Raw genomic sequence first — 22,861 nt, forward strand, 5'->3', positions numbered from 1 at the left:
GACTGTTCACTGTCAACTATCTTGTGCCATGTTCACTGTAAACTCTGAAAGACTCTAAAATGTCCTCTAATAGCATCTTTATGGAAAGGATAAGAGAAAATTTTGCTATTTTTACTAAAGGACTTTGAATAGAGTTAGGTATACAGATTTTAAAAAGTTCAATAAAAGCGCTGAATTGTAAGTCGTGTATACACAACTGGGAAAAAGAAATGTTTTAGAAAAGTTTAGACTAATAGGTTTGTTGTACTTGGCCCTTGCTCTTTTATAAAAACCCTTATGCTTTATAGATTTGTTAAAGAATACCCTCAGTGGTAGCTGAAAAATCTTTCCAAGAGCAACATGACTTTTTCTTTTTTCTGCAGAGACAGTATATAATAAGTTGATATTTTTAAAGTTTTTCATATGCAGCTGAGACAAGGCCATCATAGATGCTTACTCGTGAGCTGCAATTTTTGCATTGAACCAAATGACCAAAGTTGTTTTTCTATTTGACAGTAACAGAAGAAAAGAGAATAGAAAGAGTCATGCCTTATTTATCCAAATTCTCTATACTATACTGATAATTATTTCTTTAGCCTAGAAAGATAATAATATTTGGACAGTGGAAATAAAACAAATTCAAGCCATTATTTTCTATTACCATTTATAATTCATATTGTCTTTTTAATTACTGAAGAGCAACTCTAAGATAAGTCTCAACCCAAGTGGTCCATATGACTTGCTCACAATTTTACTTTTCTGTATAAAATATGAAATAACTTTTCAGCTTTTCCTACTAATGTACAAAGTAACCAAATTAACTTAGAAGTGGCTTGATGATTTTAACACTAACCATGGCATACTAGTATTCAGAAAGAATTTTGCTAACTTCTCAGGCCTACCTCAAGAATTCAGATAATAAATTTCATGGCTGAGTAAGCTACTACTGGACTCTCTGACCATCTGTTTGTTGCATTTAAGTAATTTAATTTTCAGGAAATGAAACATTTGGTCAAGTACAGGAAAGAATAGTGTCCATTCACACTTAACAGATTGATGACATATCCATGGGGTGAATATAAATTATTTTGAAGTCTGGAGGAAATACCATTTGGAGATCAAGACAAAAATCTTCCTGATTCAAGTCGCCTAGAGAATTCTTATGTAATCAATGGAAACTAGTCACTAAAAGCAGAAGCTTTCATAAAAATTATGATATTTTATCTAAAAGAAAGGAAATAAAAATTTAACTAACATTTTTAGTGTGTGTATACATTCTATTTTAGGTTACACTTTTCAGATTCAAGTTCAACAATATTTCATTGGTACTTACATTCTTTACTTCTAATTAAAATATTCATTTCATATATTTAGCTGTGATTAGTTAAAGATGTCATGTTTTCCCCTTGTTTATTCTACCTTTAGGATTATTATACTCAAACATATGAGAGGTGGGAAAGAGGAGAATTAGAATCATCACATCTTTTTAACAGGTTGTTTAAGAGGAATACAGCCTGAATATGGGGACTTCTGACTAGTTTTCTATCAAATACCTAAATGTTTTAGTTCAAAATCAGACAGAAAGAAATAAGCTTAACAGTGATAAGTCCAAGGTCTAAATTCTAAATGGCATGCAGAGCGGAAGGAAGAATATTTCATTACACAGCACTGTTCATGGAGACATAAGGTAACTTTCTCAGAGGTAAAGCACTGTGGCAATGACTTTGTTGATCCTCATTACTGTCCACTTGCCAGTGTTGAGAAAAGAGGACATCTTAACCATTTTCCAATCATGGATTGGAATTCTCTTACAATTTATGCTTCATTTAATGCCTCTAGAAATCACAATCACCTGATACCTTATAAAAGGGAAATAGCATGTAATTCCCTGAGAGAGGCTAAAAAAGTCAATGTAGAAACCAGGTGATTATAAGAAGACTCGGTAAAGATAATACCAAAATTGGTAAGAGAAGCTAAGCTATCTCTCATAAATTCCAGAACCTATCCAACTGTCTTTTAGGTATGTCGACTTAAATGAAAGATGTTCAACAACAGAATCAGTGTCTTTCCACCCAAACTTAGTCTTCTGGTGGTGTTTCCTCTCTTGGTAAATGGCCAACCATCTGGGTCAGAAGCCTGAGAGTCATCCTTAACATTCTCTTCCCCCTCACTTCCAATGACCAGTTTTAGAGCTCATCCCTTTAATTCCTCTTACATTGATGCCTCACCTTCATCCTCACCATTAATGCCTTGGTTTGAGCCTTATCTCTCTTCTAGGGATGGGCCACAGCCTCCCAACTGATCTCCTGGTCTTAGGTCTTGTTCTCCTCCAGCTCACTCCTGGAGCTAAGGTGAGGAGTGCAACACTTAACTGACTGAGCCACCCAGAAGCCCCTAGTGCACTCCTCAAAGGGCTGCCACTGTGATTCTGAACATTCCATCTTGCTTCTAGCTCATAAGGGAATCACCACCAGCTTTAGGAGATGTACCCTTTAGCGCAGCCAATGGGACCCTTTACCATCAGCTACTTCTCTTCCTCCTATCCAAGTATTTCCCCAGCTTCTTTTCTTCTTCCCTATATATCTACCCTTCTCTCTAGTCACAGTAATTATTTTCAGAACAAGTACCCCTCTCTCTCTCCCTTTTACACTTTCATACACACTTTCTCTCAGCCTGAATCAGACCATTTGTCTGATATGAATATTCAACTATTAGGCAGCTTTCATTGACTCCCACCGTCTGACTTGGATGTCTCTGCAACCCTCTTCCTTCAATCCTTGTTAAATTCTCTTTCATAACAGTTAACATATCATACCTAGTTATTGATCGACTTATGTGTCTTACCTGTAAGACTATAAGCTCCATAACGCCTGCATTTTATCAATTTTACACCTAGTCCATGTAAGCTTAGTGCCTGGTATATATTAAATGTCCAGCACAAATTTGTAAATTTGATTGAAAGATGAACAGTTCCTATATCTCCTTACTTTTCAGTACATGGGTAACATTCTTCAAGATTTAAGTGATTTTATTGAAGAGATGATGATACATGCCTGACATATTTAGCTAGCACATTTTGCATCAAATAGACTATATGTTGATATTCTCTCTTCATATAAAAATACAGTACATGAATTTTTCATTGTGAGTTCACTTGAATCTGCTAATGAGCAATGTCAGGTTTCTGACGATGGCTACTATCATTATACATAATGATTTTTATGATAAACACCAATAATACAGTTGTGAATATCAGAGATGTCACCAATGGTAAGAGTTGAAAAATGATATCCTAAAGTCTCGAGGGAATGACAAAGACATCCTGGTGGTTTCTAAGCACCAGTCCTTCAAAATATATAAGTTTTGGCCACTGCTCTGGTAAATATTTCAACATATTTGAAAGGAAGAAACAAAATTTTAATGCTATTTAGGTGATTTGTATTTACTTTATATCTACCTCTCAATAAGGAAGTTTTCATAGTATCAGCTCATTCTCAAAGGCAAGAGTTACCAGCAAGAGACAAATTAAAGCACCAGCAGCAGAAGGCCACCGTCAGGATACTCCCACATTATCCCTTTCCCTCCATGCCAACCCTCCCTTACATGAGTTGTGAAAACCTAATTTCCTAGGATTTCATTATTGTCCCAAGAGTGAGAAATAAAGCAATGAAAATGGACCATTCAGATAATAAAGATCACTGTACTTCTAACTTCTAGTGTAGAATAGGCCTCGGGACACTTTTCTCTTTCTTTGTTTTTCCTTTCGCTCAGAGCAGGCACAAACACAAGGAAAGCCTCAAGGCCGCGAGCCTAATTTCAGAGGCACAGTCCCTGGAAACAGGCTGCTACAGATTGTATTCCAGGTCTGCACATTCCACTGACTTTCATTCCTTTGTATGTGAAATGGCACAATAATGTGTCTAATTCTGTAATGTAACTAGGGCTTGGTTATTTAATGTATATAAAATACTTAGAATCATGCCTGGTACATAGTAAAGGTTAGCTGATATTGTCATTAGGCACATTTTCTGCCATTTTCACAAGATCTGGGCCACATTTCTCTGTCTAGTTTGATACCTAAAAGTTTACAGTTAGTGGCAGAAAAGAAAATTTCCTTTTGCCTTTCATGTAACAGGGGCTATAGGTTAACCTGAACCTTCTAATTTGTCCTCCCCCATCTTTCTTCTTGCCATATTTTTAGACCTCAGTGATGGCAGAGATGCATCCACTCTGAGGTCAACCATGAGAAGACTTTGTTACACTAGGTGAAAGGCCTTCTGGATGGAGATCACTTGGTTGTGTGTAAATGTATGCCCATTTCATGTTCAGCTGGCCAAAAATCTACAGTTTAAATGGGCTCATATTTTAGTAGTTATCTTTAAGCATTTCTGGCAAATTTAATCTGTAAAATTTTAGAAAGGTACACTGATGACAGTCTAGAACAAAATAAAGCTAACATACACTGTCAGAGGAATAAATGCATGCAATATGACTTTAACAACAAGACCAGATGTAGTAATCCACCTTCTTGTAAATAGATACCACTGGCTAACATTTAGATCAATGGGGCCACAATCAAATTTAACCCACTGGACCTTCGGAACTCAGAAACATTCACATAATTTTTGGTAAGAATTGTTCATACCACCCATCAGAACTAGAATGCAACTTACTTTTGTTGTAGCAGTAATTAGCACAGACTGATGCTAGATTAACACAATCCAAAATTTTGTGGGAGAAATGGTAAGCTGAAGTATCTTCATTAACTGCCCAAAACAAAAGATACACCTGTATCTTGCCTGGCTCTCAAGAGAGAAACTTGCAGGTGGCCAGCTTGTAATACACAATTTACTACAACATTTTTCTCATCTTAAGTGAGCTTTAAGTCTTGTGTATTCTATTAAGTAACATTCGCCCAATAAATAAAAAGAAAAGAAAAAGGACTAATTCAATATTTGCATAGCAAGAAAATCAACCGAGTTCTGATGCATGATTTTGTATTTATGTATGTCCATAAACCTGTCTATATTTCTGTCAGTCATTCTTCTCCATCAATTCTGGAAATGCTCCAATCTAGCTTTAGACTCCAGGGTTGCTGCAGACACATGATAAATACAATGTGTCTTCTCCTTTCCATATAAGAAGAGAAGCAGCTAAACACAGAGAGGAAGGAGAAGTATACAGAAAACAATACTTAAAAACAAAAAAACAAAAAAACAAAAAAACAAAACAACAACAAAAAAAAACCTCTCATCATCTTTCATGTCATTTCTAGCCTTTCTTGATTTCCCACCAGATATAAGTAGTATAAAGCTATGTGATATTTTCCACTCATCACCAAGAACCCTTCAAATTCAAGGTACACGGAAATTTTTAAAATCCCAATCCAGGTTCCTGAGCCTGTGATTTGGATTGATACACTGAGGTTTTGTTGGAATTAATATTTATATATGGCTGAATTTGATACTGATATTTGGAGGTGGGGGTGATTTTTATCAGGAGAACTCAGGAAAGACTCTCACACAGAAAGGATCTTATAGGTACTCCCGTACTTAACCCTTAAGCCCCAACTAAGACCACAATTTCAAGCTGACTAGGTAAAAAGAGCCAACACAAAGACTTCAAAGATAGAAAGTTAACAAATGACCAATGCCTTAAAACAACAACAACAACAACAGTGTTTGTAACATTCCACCCATAAAGCATGACCCCCCACCCTTTCTTCCATGCTATTACTCAGTTTGTGTTTAGAGGAAAGGCAGGAATTAAAAGTATGGTTGTTAAAATAGAAAAATTGGAATTTGTAAATCAAGATGTGTTTATTGTATATGATAGCTGAAAATGGCTCAAATATCTGCATTTTTTTTCAACTTGCTATCAAATGCATGGCAATGGAGACACATCTGCAACACTTTTTTTTTTATTTCCTGTTAATCTGGCTAGAAACATGAATGCATAAATCCAATCTAGTCTTGGTGTTAGATTTTAAAGTGTAATTTTTAACAAATCATAACACTGTAGCCCAGCTTCTATATTTAGATGCCAGCACTCCAGAAAGCATAACATTCTCTTATAGCGTTAAATGATCTGTGCAGACACATAACCCTTCTGATGCCTTATACACCAGATAATAGGAAGTGGAGTGAGTATACAGGGTCTACTGAACAGCAACAGAACACAGACACTATTGGCAAACAGGTCAAATGGTGACATTTCACATTTGTGTAAGGTTTCCGTAGCAAAATGTGTTTCATTGATATATTCTCAAAATTAAACAAATTCTTAATCATGGGGCTCTTCAGAATCTTTAATAAGTGAAAGACTGTATTCACTTCTAAGATGTGGGATGATCTGAATATAAGATATCAGACACATATTTTTTAAACTGTCTTAATGAGGGAATCTTTACCCCCATCCCCTTCCATGAAGGGCTGACTAGTATTCTTCCAAAAATACACTGGGAAACACTGATTTAAAAAACATTTTATATATTATTTAATTTAGTTCCCAAAACATTCCTGCAAAGTAAGCACAGCAAGTCAGATGAATTCGAATTCATAATTAAGGAAATCAATGCTAAAAACAGATTTACCCCCCCACCCCCCGCCCTGCCAAAAAGAGAGAGAGAGAGAGAGAGAGAGAGACAGAGAGAGAGAGAGAGAGAGAAGAACGAAGAGTTTTAACTTGGAACCTGACTTTTTGACACTAAGTTTTCATTCTGACTAACTTCTTACTGAACAGGATACCTATTTGGGAAAATCTCTAAGTTCATTTTCTTTTTCTTATAATAGATCTTTGTTTCCTTGTTTCCTCCATGTTAGATATGTATATACATAATCAATGGGCTTCATTTTTTGGAACATGCAGAAGATAACAAGATTATCTCAGAGCTGCAAAACATGTCTTATCTAAAGAAACAATTTCGTGAAAATTCTTCATGCAATAAAACAGAAAGAAATATTTTAAGAAATATAATAAACATATTCAATGAAACAACAGAAGTATAAAGTAACCTCTTCCTACACACTAAAAGAAAAGATACTCAAATGTTGCATATTTTTCTCTAGAGAAAGAAAAAAAAATGACTCCTTCATGATTTTTTTAAAAACTACCAGTTTGCAAAAATTTTCATTTTTCCCACCCACACTTGGCAATATTATTTTCTGGTTTTCTAGCATGATCATCTTTTCTCCACCTCCTGATCATCCTTCTAGACTAGGGGAACAAAGCCGTTTACTTACACATTGACGTTTTTAGACAAAATGGTAAAGAATGCTTTATTATCTACTGGCATGCTCTGCAATTCTGTATGCCCCTGGTTTCTTCAGTATGGCTAGACAATTTGTTCAATAAATATTCACTGAGCACCCATCAGGGGCCAGGCATATGTTAAAGTGTGTTCAGCCCCAGTCTAGGCTCTGAGTCAACCATGTTCTTTGTTAGGATGAAATAATGTTTCTAGGTTCTATGTGTAGGGAATTCAACAAGTTACAGGAACTGGTTTCTAGAAGCCAGACTCTATAGCCTAGTTGTGGCAATACTAGTAACACCTAGTAAGTATGGCACCTTTACTTACTTGTATGCCAGCCACTGCTAAGAGTTTCACAAAATTATCACATCTGAGTCTCACAACATCTCTACAAGGTTTCCTAGGTAAGGAAACTGAGGCTCAGAGAGCTTAAGTAATTTATCCAAGTTCCTAAGAACTCTTAAATAAAAAGTCTGAGCTTTGAACCCAGGCATCTGATTCTAGACCTCATGCTCTTTAAACACTATAGTATCCATTGCTTGAATACTCTCTGTGGACTCAAATCCATTTAGAACCGGGGTCCTGATGTTCTAACTGGTGTGCTTTCAAGGTCCATGTTACTTCAGTCTCCTCAATATGATCTCACAGCCCATCTCAGCATATTGTCTAGATTTCTGAATGTTGCCTGTGGCAAGTCTTCTCATCTCAGTGTCCCCTCTACTTGTTATGACATCCACCATGACAAATTGCCTTGACGATTCTTTAGCTTCCTAACTGGTGGGACTTCCCCTATAGCTCAGTCTATTTCTAAACCCATATACCACCACAGTGTTGTTCTATGTTATCAAATCCTCTCTTGATCTTGAGGTTCCACTGTATTTAAAAGCATCACTCTGATATGTTCTCTGCCTTTCTTTGCACCCAAAGCCCAATTTTTCCCCCAGGATTCAGTTTTTGAGACAGCCTGTAACATCAGGAACAATTAGCAGCTATTCTACAAACTCGTCCTCCTTAACAAATACCACAATTTTCAAATTAGAACTTAAAATTTATTGATTCATACAAAAAGTATTATGACAAAGACCCTGAGAAAGAGTTTAAGAAAATACAGTATGTGATTTAAGATCATTTTGTCAAAAGTTAATCAGTTACTTATAAAGTCTTTACTACCATGCTAGGCATTGTGGAAGCTGAAAACAAGGTGTTGCTGAGACCTTCAAATTCGTTTATGATCTAATTACTACATAAGAAGTATTCAATAAATGTTACTACTTTATATGAAGACTAGAAACCATAGATAAACAGGAAATATGGAAAACAGCACAAGACTGGGAGATCTGGAAGGTCAATCAAACATGGATAAACCAAGTAAACCAGGATGGGCATCCAGCCTTGGAATTAAAAGCTGAGCAATGACCAGAGGTTAAGAGTAATGATGAGAACAATAATTCAAAGAGGAATGAAAGGTTCAGTTGAATAGGAGTGATAAGGTACAGCATGATCACCTACGATGTAAAAAAAAACAGGAAAAATAGATTTGATGAAATAAGAAAACTACTAAGCTAGGGACGGATAGGATGGAAACCACTAAAGACTCATCCAGTTGGGGTCTTCAGATGAACCAGAGAAAAGGCAGGGCCAGCAGATGATGATGGAGTGGGATTGGGGGATGGGGAACCAAACTATCAGAATATCACCTGTTGCAGTAATCAAGGGATGAATTTAAAAGCTTGGTCTAGACTAGTGCCAACGGAAATGTTAAGGATGAAGTTAGGGCAAATGTGTAGAAAGAAAGACGAGGAACAGGGGCACTTCGTCACTAGCAGTTGAAAGGAGCAAATAGCCTCTAACAAGGTTTTCTTGTCGTCAGACTTTTTTCTCTATAATATGCCATCCCCAAATGTTATTTTGATCATAACTTACAAAAACAAAAACAAAAACATTTCAAGCAGAATAAAATCCAATCAACCTGGCACAATATGTAAGGTTCTCTATGAACTAACACAAAATCCATTTCCTGGTCTTACTGCACACTCTGACTCATAACAGCAGTCTCCTAAGTAGTTATACTCTTGTGGAACAGAAAGATTTTTAAGAGATGTGGGAACAGAGCATAATTTTAAGAAAATCTGTTTTGTTTATATCTGTATCCCTGCTCCCTGGAACATGGTGGGCCCTCAGTTATATATGAGGAATGAGTGAAATGAATCATACCAGTCCACAAATTATCTTCTAATACAGACCTGAGAATAGCCATATAGCTTTTAAATTCTCTATTGCGGTTTCTTTTCATAAAAATTTTTCTCCCTTACAATGGATACTTCTCACTAACTCCAAATAGGAAGAAAAATCCTCAGGGAGAAAAGTAGAGAGAAAATTTGAAATACTATATTGGTCTGAAGTGGCTGACACTAACATGGAAATCAATACTTCTGTAACTTAATTTCTAATTCACACTTTCACCAAAATTCAAGAAGATTTAATGGATTTATTAATGGAGAGGGGACTGAAATGAATTTCTGAAGATAAATCACCATTTTTGTTTGTTTTCTCTTACAAAGTGGCTCCTACAGTTAAAAAAAAAGAAAACTATTGCTGAATTCTAACTCAAACACTAAGTAATAAACACCCACCAACTTATGAACTGAATTAAAAAATTAATCTCAATAAATAGTATACTTTCAGTAACACTTTATTTTTGAAGTACTGATAAAATTTTACAGAATAAAGCTTTTACTAATAATTATAACTTAATCCAAAAGTATGTTTTAAACACTTAAAGTGTGGTAATCAAGAAATTTTAAATATATACTTATTTTTACTGTAAATAATTATGAAAAGGAACCAACAAAAGACTTCCATGCATAAAAACACATTACAATGGAATATAATTTTGTGGGAAAAGTGAAATATAGGCAAAGGAAACAAGGAATGTTGTGAATTATACTATTGTTAAAGAAATGCACATTCACATATTTTTTTAAATGGATGGTAAAGAATATCAAATGTCTATGACATTTAGATTCTAATGCATACATTTAAAGGAGTTCTATAATAGCTTTATTTTTAAATATTGATACTTTAATATAGTACAAAATTAAAACTCTTTAAAATATGACAAAATAGTTCTAGCTGTCATCTTAAAAATACACAAACAGTTACAAAGTTTTTCTTTTAGAATTATTTTTGAGATACATGATGAAAAATGTTTGAAGGCCACTCTTCCAAAATGATCTAAATTTTTCTACTCATTTGTCATAGAATATTTATTTTACTAAGGTAGCCCCTCAGCCTAATAGCCCTTTCCAGCATTTCTCTGGGTATAAAAACCTACGAATCTTTCAAGATTTCATCAATGCTATATTTCTCTTGGAAGCTCTCCCTGATTCCAACATTCTGGCCTCAGTCATAATCCGTGATTTCTTTTACTATATTTCCACAGCTAACACGATTTGCAGTTACTTGTACCTGACTGCCCAAATAGAAGTCAGAATGAAACTTGGTAGGTTTCATTCATTTTTACATGGGCCAGAAGCTGAGTAACTTGCTTTGTATAAAGGAAGTATTTCACAGTTATTGTTGATGGACTTAATATTTTTATTAATTGAAGAAAAGGGTTCTTGCCTTAGAACCTGGAAGAATGATTAAGGTTTAAGCGTTTGGTTTTAGGCTGGTTGGTTTGGGGTGAGACCGGCCCAAAGTGGAGATGTCCTAAGGTCAAAGGTCTGAGACTCAAGTGCCTGTGGAAGATCAGAACTCAAAAGATCAATTAAGGAATGACCTGGGAAGGGATGACAGAGGACTCCCTTAAAGTGGATGACCTCACTTCAGGAATGAGTCCCATATTAGTATGGGCCATTTAGATGAAAGAAAGGAGAAGTTCTGGAAGACAAGTTGGAAGGACTAGCAGGGAAAGAGAAACAGGATCTGATAAGTGCAGGAGGGAGTGAGGACAGAGATTTGAAAAAGGAACAAATGATCAATGCCCTGCAAGGACTGAGATAAAGACTGAAAAACAGCCAAAGGGTGATAGGCAGGCAGAGGAAGAAAACAAGGGGATGGCAAAGGGCCTTGCATTTTCTTTAAGAAAGGCAGGGAAACCAAAGACAAGGAAATCTATGAACAAGAATGAAAAGAATAGAGCACAAATCTAACAGAGCTGCCATACCAAAGGGAGAGTTGGATGCAGCTGTGCAAGGCAGCCCAGACAAATCCCAACCACACTTGGCTGGTGCTGTTGTTTTGTTCTGAAGTTAAGAGACACATGAATGAGAAGAGGAGTGCCTCCTAATAGAGAAACCAGAATAATGGAGGTAATTTTGGAGGTTAGTGCAAGGGATATATTTAACTTATGGCCTGTAAAATTCTTATGTATTTTTTCTATATCATGTATTCTATATTTTTAAATTGCAAAATGCTTTCACACCTTGTATCATAAACAGAAGTGCTTGTGTTTTAATTTTGACTGAACAAATCTGTGTTAATAAAGTACATTAAATATATATCATACCAATATCATTTACTGTAGGTTTTTTAAGTTTCTAAGTTTTCTTAAGATAAAGTTTCATCTCCTTGTAAAGGTCAGTTTTCTGTGATATTCCTAATCATTAAACAACAATTTTTTTATTCTTTTTTGTTGTCATGAATAGGAAAAAATAATTTCAAATTTTCCATGTTTTTTTTAAATCAAGATACAACTTTTAAAATAATAATATAAGTAGGATCCCTTGGGGATTTTATGAAATGTTTAACATCTACGTTAATTAACATTGTTCTGAAACACAGTAATAATAATGAAGTATTTACATCTAATGAAAGCAGAGCTCTTCTAAATGATATAAGTAAGGGATAATAACTATGCCATAAGATTCAGACTTGCCTCAATTTTTCAACTATTTAAAGGTATCTGAAGAGCTTAATTTTCTAACAACTGAATCAGATTTTGGAAAGCCTTCACCTAGGTTATACAGAAAGGAGAAAAGGGAGAAAGAAAGAATTCTTTCACATATTCCATAGTTACACAACTTTGAAGTCTTCTATAAGCTAAGGAGCTTTTTTACAAACCACAGAAACAAATTAGCATTTGACCAGAGGACTAGGAGAGCTGCATGGGCAGGAATTTCTGCCATCAGTCACTTTAGTCAACATGGCCACTTCTGGAGAATCAGGAGGAGGGGACAGGGCAGAACTTGTGAACTCCAGGTACAACCATAAACGAGGACTCCAGCTTTTGTAAGTAGGGAACCACAAGGCAGAGGATATCAAATGCTTCCAGGAATCACTTTTATATCCAGAGGGATAGAATTCTGTTCCATAAGGTTAGTAGAAGAAAACCTTTCTCACCATCCAGTTGACTTTGATCATGGCACTTTGTCTGAACGTATCAGTTAGTGAGTCAGAATTCTAACCCCCACCCTCTATCCCCATTACTGCTTTGTCTTTTCAGGTCCAAAAAGATGAATTCTAACTTTTAATAAAAATATAAAATGAGGCAATGAGGGCTTTCAGAGAACTAACCACATTAACCATAGTTAATCTTTCTTAACTAACCAATTAAACATTAATAGCAAATGCGGACCAGATTCCTGCTACCTAGTGGGATATTATGTATGCCATCTTATGTGACAGGATGGTGTTTCTGTACAATTTTATTCAACAAATATTTGCTAAACACGTAATGTGCACCAGGAAAAAATTCTTGTGTGGGATACATCAGTAAGTGAAACCATGATATCTGCCCTCCAGATGTGCACATTCTAGTGAAGGGGCTGGGGTGAGAAACACACAACAAATACAACAAATGAAATTCTGTAACAGACCAGAAGGCAATTAAGTGCTATGGAAGAAAAAAAAAAAAAAAAACATATATCAGAGTTAAGGGTGGTACAGGGGTATGGATGTGAGGGGGTTTGAGTGGACTGTATTTTTAAATAAGGTGAGAGTGGCATTTATATATCAATGATATGAACTTAAACATCATTGTCTCTGGATATTGAATTATAATCTTTCTGGGAAGCTGATAAATTTGACAATTGGTAAAAAGGTTCAAACTTTTTTTTTCATTTTTTTCAGTTGGAAGATAGGAGGAGTTCCCTATTTTTGATGAACAAATTTTGAACCAATTGGCAACTTTATGATAAAGTACAAACTACTGAATCCAGTATGTGCATATAATTAAGCCAAACCTTAATAAGACGCATAGTACATGCTATGTGGTTGAAAATTCAACACATAAATATGCTGCAAACATCTGACTGACAGAAGGCATAGCCGAGTGATTCAAACTAAGACTCATGACAAAAAGGATCTTTGTGTCTCTGCCTCCACTGTAACCACTGGACACGGAACAGTACTTAGTTCGTGATATGTGTACTCAATCAATACAAGTTTGATGAAAAATGTGAAGACTGGTTAGGGCCAGTGGGGAGGAGTGATAAGCAATGAGCATTTCTGAGATTTCAGGCCATAATATGAGAACTGTTCCAACTCTTCATGTACTCAAGGGGCAGAATTTGACTTTCAACCTAACCAAACTGTTTTTTTTTTTTTTTTTTTTTTTTAGAAACCCATAACGAAAATGTTGCCAAAGCCTGTTTATTGCAACTGAGTTATTGATTGCATCCACTCTTTTAGAAGAGGAAATGGGAGGCAGTTTATGCTCAGGTGTATTTTATTTTTCTACCTTACTATAGAATCAGCAGCTGATAACATACAGACATGCTCAGGAGAGCCAATTATAGGTTCTAGACACAGAAAATCAGACATTCAACATTGATCTAGTCACTCTCTGCCACTGCCATAAAATGTAGAGTGACAGAGCCATGTTAACCAAGAAACTTCCCTCATGTCTGGTAAGGAAGGATAAATGTCTCTGTACACACGCCAGTCTGGATGTTGGCCTGTTGCAAAGGATCTGCCTTCAGGACACCATGTGGGAGTGGAGACGGGGACGGCAGGGGCCAGGGTTGGCAAGATGTCATTGACTAACTTTTCCGACGTCACTTACAGCTCAATGTTGCCAAGTTAAGAATTTTCTAAAAAAATCTTTTTCGGTAACTGATTAGCAAACGCCAAGCTATGAATCTATGAATTGGCATCTTCAGAGCCGTGGTTATCATCTTCCCCATGAAAACAGAGAACACTGTGGTAGTTCTCTGCGTTACATAGTTGTTCAGAAGCACAAAAACACCATCTTTAGAAATTCTTAGTCCCAGAAAAGTCTATGTTATTTTTCTATGTATAGCAAGCATTATTTTTGGTTGTCCATGCACATGAACTCCTTTAGGGCAGAAGTTGCATTTTCTTCAACTTTTTATTGATGAAACTCAATAAAGTGCAGTTAAATGAAACAAGTGAAGAAATGCAATATGTTTTGCTTTGTTAGTGATGTTCAAATGAAAATTATTCAATAAAGCTATGAATTAGAAATTATGACCAGCTTGCACAACAAGTAGAGAATTATGGTGGTTATATAAAAAAATGGCCATTTATCAATGGCCTAATTGTCTAGACTGAATAGCTAGGTTGACCACATTTAGCAAACAGTTGCTCAATTTCCTTTTAGTCTGTGGAAAAAGTTTTAACAGTTACAAAAAATTGTATATACCACATAATATGTCTGACTAACATATTCTGGCTTGAAAAGGGATTGGGGTGCCTGGGTGGCTCAGTCGGTTAAGTGTCCAACTTCGGCTCAGGTCATGATCTTGCAGTTCATGAGTTCGAGCCCCATGTTGGACTCTGTGCTGACAGCTCAGAGCCTGGAGCCTGCTTTGGATTCTGTGACTCCCTCTCTCTCTGCCCCTCCCCTGCTTGCATGCTCTCTCTCTGTCTCTTTCTTTCAAAAATAAACAAACATTAAAAAAAAAAAGTAAAAGGGATGACTGTTAATGAAAGGAGTTAAGGAACATGCTCAATATTAAGGGAAAGGCTTACTTTGAGAGACAAAGAGGACATTAACTATACCAAGATGATCTGAATCTCAGGCATACATTACTCATTTACTTGATATGCTGACATTTACATACTCAATTCATATAATTATCACAGCATAAAGGTGGAATGTTTATGAAGACAAGGTCATTTACAATGTGAAACAAAATGGTCTCAGCATGTCCACAACGAGCAAATGCTGAAACATTACCCATTTAATGAGCATTAATAATGTATTAAAATCCAGAATTAGGTACATAAAAAAGAACAAATGTTGCCCAGACTCAGGAAAGATACTACACAGGTAGTAGTTCGATGCTTGATCTGCCTTTCCAGTTATTTTAAAGTGTTCCCAAAAATCTACGCCACAGATATTTGGATAACTTTTCTTTGTTTTGAAGAAGTTGGAGGAATATTTTAGAGCCTCCAAAAGAAAAGCAAAGAAGTACCTGTAGAATTGCAACCTCATTACGAAGCTGGCTTTCTTGTTTGGTTGGAAATCTTAATTTGTCAATGATTTTAATAGCTACGTCTCTTCCTGTTTTACGATGTTTTCCTTTAGAATGAAAAGGGGAAATATTAGCATAATGTTACTAAATATCATATATATTAAAGAACACCAGAATTTATAAAGATAATTTTAAGAATTACAAAAATGTTTCACTGAATAAATTAACATTTCTAATGAGCACCAACTTATACCCATCAAGATTTCATTTCTTGGCTCCATTATTCTGAATCAAATATGTACTATAAAATCAGCCACAATTTAGAACACAAAAGTGGAACATTAAAAGCTATACCTATCAACAGCCTGATATTTTCTCACAAAAATATGTGTTTTAGAAACAGGATATTGAACTACTTAATATGGACAATATTATACCACCAGCAAAATGCCCTCCTTAAGAAAGTATAATTTTAAAGTGCTGGTAAACTAATGCACATCAAAATGGAAAGAATAAAGAGTCTTGGCTCTCACTTACTAGCTTTGTGACCTTGAGAAATAATTTAAACTTTCTGAGTTTTTGGTTCCTCATCTTCAATGGTAGGGCTGTTCTGAACATTAGATGAAATAAGATATGTAAGGTACACACAGTACCCAGGTAATTGTACACACTCACCTTCACCATCACCATCATCATCACCATCATCACATGACAGGCCTTTTCCATACATTACATCCCATTTAATTCTCACAACAAACCTTATAGGGAATCTATAGGGCACCCTCAAGCTCTTCACTTCTATACTACTATAGTGTAGTAGATACAGAATACAGTAGTAGTAAATAAATATGAACATGAAAACAGGAAGTCGACCTAATTACTCAAGTTTTTTCACATACAAACTAAACTGAGATTCAATTGTTCCCACATTTGTTGTAAATCTGGTGTTCCTCCCCACTCTACCCCACTCTCTTCCCGTTGACTCCTTTCAGACTGCTTCCCTTCACTACCAGATTCTCTTATTTTCATATTCTCTGCTTCCCTAACACCACTTATTCTTTGACGCACTGTGATCTCTACTCCAACTCAGCCATTTTACTTTCTACAATCTTCAAGGTCAGAGCCTTTTTTGTCTCTACTCCTCTGCTGCTATAGTACTTGACCTTTCTTCTGATAGCTGTTCTCATCTGCTTCATCCCCTGTGCATCTAGGCTTAACTTTTCAGTTTCTTTGTGGAGGCCTCTTCCTGGGCCTGCTCTTTTAGTGTTGGGTATTACAAATTATCTGGTCTCCCTAACTTCATTTCTTACCCCTACACTATGTGCAGTTGTGCATATTTATTATGCTCTACTCGCAAGACTTTTTCTTTTTTGTAAGCAATTATTACAATGTAGAGCAATACTCTGTGTAGTACTGTTACACTGTTGTGCAGCAACAAAAAGCACAATGGCTGCTGACTTATGGTAGGTTTTCCATTAAAAAAATCATTTGAGCATTTTTTAAGAATCAAAATCACTTTTTTTCTTTTCTTTTCTTTCTTTCTTCTTTTAAGTAAACTGCATGTCCAACGTGGGGCTCAAACTCATGACCACAAGATCAAGAGTCACATGCTCTATGCCCTGAGCCAGCCAAACACCTCTAAAATTACTTTTTAGAACAGAATATAACTTAATCAGTTTTTAACTGAAAAAGCATAATATTATACTACCATAAATAATATTGAGTGAGACACTGTGATAATTTCAGAGCACTCCCACCTCACAAAAAAGATGATTTTTTAACTGATTATATCCAGGACAGGAAGTTATGATGGCATTTTATAGGGCTGGTAAAACATTAATGTTAAATGTTTCTTAAAGCCTTGAAGAATATAACTGAACTGGCTAGAATCTAGAACAGCAAAGGTTAAAGTAATAAATTCACCAAATAGCTTGACAATAAGAAAAAGGTAAAAATATAGTCTTTCATTTCAAAAATGTTAAAAATGATAACCTTAATGAATACATACATTGTCAAGAATATTAGAATTAAAAAATTATTTTATCTAGTTACACGAATGGATTTCTGTAGAGTTCTCATCTAATATGCTAAAAGGAAATACTAAATAGTAATTAGTTTATAAATTATAACTTCCATGATTCTCAATATTTTGTCTAAATAAACCAACATCTAACCAGTATTATAGATAGAGTTTGTCAATATGTAAGCAAAAGAAGTGTTTTAGGAGTAGAAAAATTTCTCTTAGAAGACAAAAATACCCATTTTTCCCAAGAGTGACTATCTTGGGAAATTTTGAAAAAGGTAAAACACAGAGATAGATATACACACAAACATATATATACACACAGTGTTGTCTGTTATGTTTTTATTGGAGATACTGTTATTCTACATAAAGTAGCTAAAACTCCAAGTTAATAAAAATACTAGTGAACTAACCTACCTCCGTAAACAATTCCAAATTGCCCAGAACCCAGTACTTCATCAGGAAAAATTTGATATACTGTGCTGATGTCCTATAGGCACAAGCCCAATGAAAAACAAACATGAAGCAGTACAAAGCATTAGTCCTGATAAGTTATATAAGTCTATCATATATATCACGAATACTATTAAATATTTTAACATAAACAATGAGATTGTAGGTGCTAGATGAACTCTACAGTATCACTGAGTATTCAAAGCACGCTCTACAATTAACTGAATTGTAATGTTTTTTGAAAACTATTTGGCTCTTTAATTCCTTAAATTCTTCCTCATATAACTTAACATGTACTTAACAGATCCAGACAAACATATAAGTACAGACATACCAATAATTCAGTTTCCTCAACAAAGCATTTAATTAAATTTCTATCAAATATATAAAATAAAATTTTCATATGTATAGACATGTTAAAAAAAAAGAAAAGTATTCGGCTCTTAAGCAGCATATGTTTTTCTCATGTTCAGTCAAATATGTTTTTACAGAGAAATAAGACTTAAAACTATACTATGCTACTTATTGTAAGTATTCGAAAAGGGATTTGCTTGTTGGGATGGTTATTTAGAAATTTCAGGTTAAATAATCATGGGTCCAAATCACATATCTATGCCAGTTCTGATTCCAATCACCCTACTCTCTATGGTTAGGATGGTGAGGATGCCTCTATGGATCATCCACACCCAGATGAATCTAAACTGAAAGGGCTGAATCACCATGGATTGGAGATAGCACAGAAGGATGACAATCCATTGTGGAATTCTCATCTGTGAGGTAACTAAACTCTTCCATTTTTATAAACCACTTCTGGAGATCACATGATCCAAATGTCTAGTCTTTTCGAAAAAATTGCTAAATAGAGCATTGTGTTTTAATCTAGGTCTTACAGTCTCCAATTTGATGACCATGCTCATGAAAACACAAACAGTACTTTTCACTTAATGTATTCCTATTCCTATTCTATCATTCTGAATTTTCTGCATATCCTCCACTCTTGTACTCTTTGTCTTTTTAGAGAAAGAGCCCTTTCACATCACTTTATATTCTATCCACTCTTATCTTTTCCTTTGTGCTCTTCCCTAGAAAACAACCATGCATTGTCTCTATCCTGTTATCCCTTCAGAGTATCCATGGGTGGGTTCAAGGCTGTCTGGAGATAAAACAAATTAATACTACTCCAGTATTTCAAGTCCAAGCCACTCCATCTTTTTCACATGGCTCAATGGTCCACCCCAAATTTTCAGGGGACAACAGTGGCTGAACAAAGTGGAATCACTAGACAGATATCTAGAATTTTCCAAGAGGTTTATATATTAACCTTTATTTCTCCAAATATTCTCTGGCTGAGCAAGAACAACAGGAACCTGCAAGCGTCTAGAAGTGTACTTCAAGACTGACAGCATAAGAATACTATGAAGTTTTCCTAATTCTCTTTAATTCAACTTTGATTTCCAGTTTACTTCATGCCACCGGAACAAAGTTTGCAAAGCTATAACTAGTGATGAATAGAGTTTCACAGAGTTTATTCTTTAAAACCTAAACTCACATCAATGTAAGTTAGGCTATAAACATCATGCTTTTGGTCATAAGTATAACAGGCAAAATACAGCAAAAGGTCTTGAGTCATAGGACAGGGTGGGAAAGGCTTGATTACATTTTGGCTGCCTGACATGACATGTATAAATGACAAAGCATAATAATGAAGCATAATAAATTATCTCATAATATGTCTATAATTTTCAAAAACTGAGTTGAAAGGATGGAGTTATGTGGAGCAGCTGATGAGGGTGTTAGAATATGGACTATACGTTCTGAATTATGGAGTTTTCTGAGGTCTCCTTGCTACATACAAGTGACTCTAAAAGCATTTCCAATGCTTCGTCCTATGACAGCGCTCTTAGGTGGCAATCAAGGAATGAGAATAAGGGCATATTTAAGCTACTCATGCAACTCAAAGAATTTATTTTGTTTGGTATTGTGTTATATCAACCATTAAAATTCTAATACCAAGAAGGGCAAATGTGGGAAAAATCAGTCACTACATTAGAATTATTCATCTGAGATGAATAATAGGTATTTAGGAAGAAGATCACTTAAAAAATCCACATAATGCAATGTTTCTAAAATCTTATGGAAGAAAAACATCCAAATAGACCCAATTTTATTTTCTAGAAAATACTGTAAAATTAAAATGTTAGATAAATAAAAATGCATTTTAAGATCCTTATTTTCCAATAAAGAATCACATTACCAAGCTTTATATTAGTAGGTATATACTCACCACATTTTCTTGAATCTGGCAATTTGATACTGAAATACTCACAGAAATCTCTCCTGGAAATACATGTTAAAAAATACACAAAGGAAGTAAGTGAAGTAATAGCAAAACAGGTAGATACATGTTTACTAATCAAGCTGAAGGGTTGTTTTTAAATCACAGCAATTCAATGTTTCTAGGAAAAGTTCATTACAATATTTCTTTCCTTTACAATTACATATTTACTCGGTACTTGGTTTTGAAAAAAAAGAATGTTTTGTCAGTTGAGAGTCTGGAGTCATGAAGCCTTGGGTTAAATGCTGGCTGCCTCTTCACAGCTCTGGTAAAGCTGAGACAACTTAATCTCTCTAGGGCCTGATTGCCTCACCTTGTAAAACAGGCAAATCATTAACGTCCACCTGTTCGGGTTGTTTTAGGGATCATAATAGAGACCTCCTGTAAAATCCTTAGCCATAAAATAAACATATATAATCTATTTCTATGTACACTGGGTTAGACATCAATTGAAAAGCTGTGAAAGATCAGAAGATAACATACTGTGATAGGAAAAACAGGTTTTTTCCCCCCATAGGATTTGCTATTAATAGCCATTATAAAATTTAAAATTACATATTTTTACATAGATATTCCTCTAAAATATCTTTTTAAAATTCAGCCTCAACCCTTGATCATGATTGCATTTTGGTAAAATCTGTCTCATTCTACTAATGAACAGGGATTTCTTCCTGGGATACAATTTTCTAGAGCTTCCAAGTACTCTGAACACCCAGTATCCTACACAGAGTAGGACAGTTTTGAGGAAACATGTTAACTCAGATATGCAAATAGCAAGACTGGGATTCCAGATCAAACTCAAGCTGACTAGATTACTCCTTCTTTTACGACCAACAGCTCTAGGTCTCTGCTATTGCCTAATAAATATACAGGGTTAACGTGAATTTGTTCAAATTTTCATATAAAATTAAAAAAAATAAAATAGGATCATTTAATGAAGTATCTTAGCAGCTTCCATATAGAGACCCTATGTTCACCAATAAACTAAGTCATCCCCAAAGAGGCTCTCTTTATCTGTTCTACAGGCACAAAACTAGAGCAGACTCACTGTGCGAGTTGGTTCCTGAACCTACAGTCGAGCCCTTGGGTATGACAGGCATGAGAGCATGCTGGATGGCCATCTCCCACATCCTGGCCACATCGACGCCAACGCCACTGGTGAGGACACTGCTATTTGGTGGTGGGCTGGAAGGATTGACCACATTTTCTCCCACGTAATACACTACATTTGCTGTAGTGATCTCAAAGCAATGAGGATTGGCCCCATTAGGAATTAAAGCTGAAGGTTTTGCTGGTTCCAGAGATAAAATTTCTGATAAGGGGATTTCCTGTGGAAGAAAGAGTGTAGTAACTGCAGTTTATCAAAAGTATGTAAACTTTCAAATAAAATTCATGCTAGGCACATGTGACAAACACAGAATACTAGTAAGCAAAATTCAAAAATACCTGTACTAGGGGAAAGTTTATCATCTCCTCTCACCAGAAAAATTCAAGTGACCTTTCTACTGTGTTCATGTGGCAAGAAAATGTATGAATACAAATAATGGTTTTGAACCTGCATCAAGATCTAAGAATATAAAAGATTGACTTTTATACCTATGAGGTAGAATCACAACACTTTTGAAATGCATTTGGATATGCGTGGCTGTTTTTAAGCTTTGACTATCCTTTAAGGCACTAAAATGAATCATATAATTTAATTCAATAGATGTTAATATCATAATATTGCCAAATGAACAGTTTTAGTGAGGAAGGCCTCAGAGATTGATTTTAAAAGTAGTTGCTTGGGGCGCCTGGGTGGCTTGGTTGGTTAAGCGCCCGACTTCGGCTCAGGTCATGATCTCACGGTCCGTGGGTTCGAGCCCCGCATCGGGCTCTGTGCTGACAGCTCAGAGCCTGGAGCCTGTTTCAGATTCTGTGTCTCCCTCTCTCTCTGCCCCTCCCCTGTTCATGCTCTGTCTCTCTCTGTCTCAAAAATAAATAAATGTTAAAAAATTAACAAAAAAAAAGTAGTTGCTTTTAGGGGCGCCTGGGTGGCCTCAGTCAGTTGAGCATCTGACTTCAGCTCAGGTCATGATCTAGCGGTTCGTGAGTTCAAGCCCCACGTCGGGCTCTGTGCTGACAGCTCAGAGCCTGAAGCCTGCTTCAGATTCTGTGTCTCCCTCTCTCTCTGCCCCTCCCCTGCTCATATTCTGTCTCTCTCTCTCAAAAATAAATAAACATTAAAAAAAATTTTTTTAAGTAGTTGCTTTTCAAACAATTTTGACATTAAAAAATTAATCACCACATTGTCTTCCCAGAGGTATGGAATGACTAAGGAATAATGACTTTTAAAATAAATTTTTAATTTAAAATGTAATGAGGTTTCCTTTTTGTGTGAGAGCTGTGGACAGTGGACACAGAGAGGCCCGTCAACTATGGCTGAGTCCGCATTAAGTTTG

At 35.6% G+C, this 22,861-nt stretch overlaps 1 protein-coding gene across 5 annotated transcripts in view; it reads right to left on the bottom strand.

Annotated features, from left to right (window-relative positions):
• Nucleotides 1–22,861, bottom strand: part of PRKD1 (protein kinase D1) — a 333,105-nt gene that overhangs the window by 26,600 nt on the left and 283,644 nt on the right. For all 5 annotated transcript variants that reach the window (XM_023255617.2, XM_023255618.2, XM_023255619.2 and 2 more), the window contains 4 exons: nt 21,469–21,748; nt 20,370–20,422; nt 18,050–18,122; nt 15,610–15,716 (listed from right to left, as the gene is read on the bottom strand). In XM_023255617.2, coding sequence (XP_023111385.2) covers nt 15,610–15,716; nt 18,050–18,122; nt 20,370–20,422; nt 21,469–21,748 — 513 coding nt within the window. The remainder of the gene's footprint in view (nt 1–15,609; nt 15,717–18,049; nt 18,123–20,369; nt 20,423–21,468; nt 21,749–22,861) is intronic.

The sequence above is a fragment of the Felis catus genome, chromosome B3 (genome assembly GCF_018350175.1).
Source record: "Felis catus isolate Fca126 chromosome B3, F.catus_Fca126_mat1.0, whole genome shotgun sequence".
Classification (NCBI taxonomy): Eukaryota; Metazoa; Chordata; class Mammalia; order Carnivora; family Felidae; genus Felis; species Felis catus.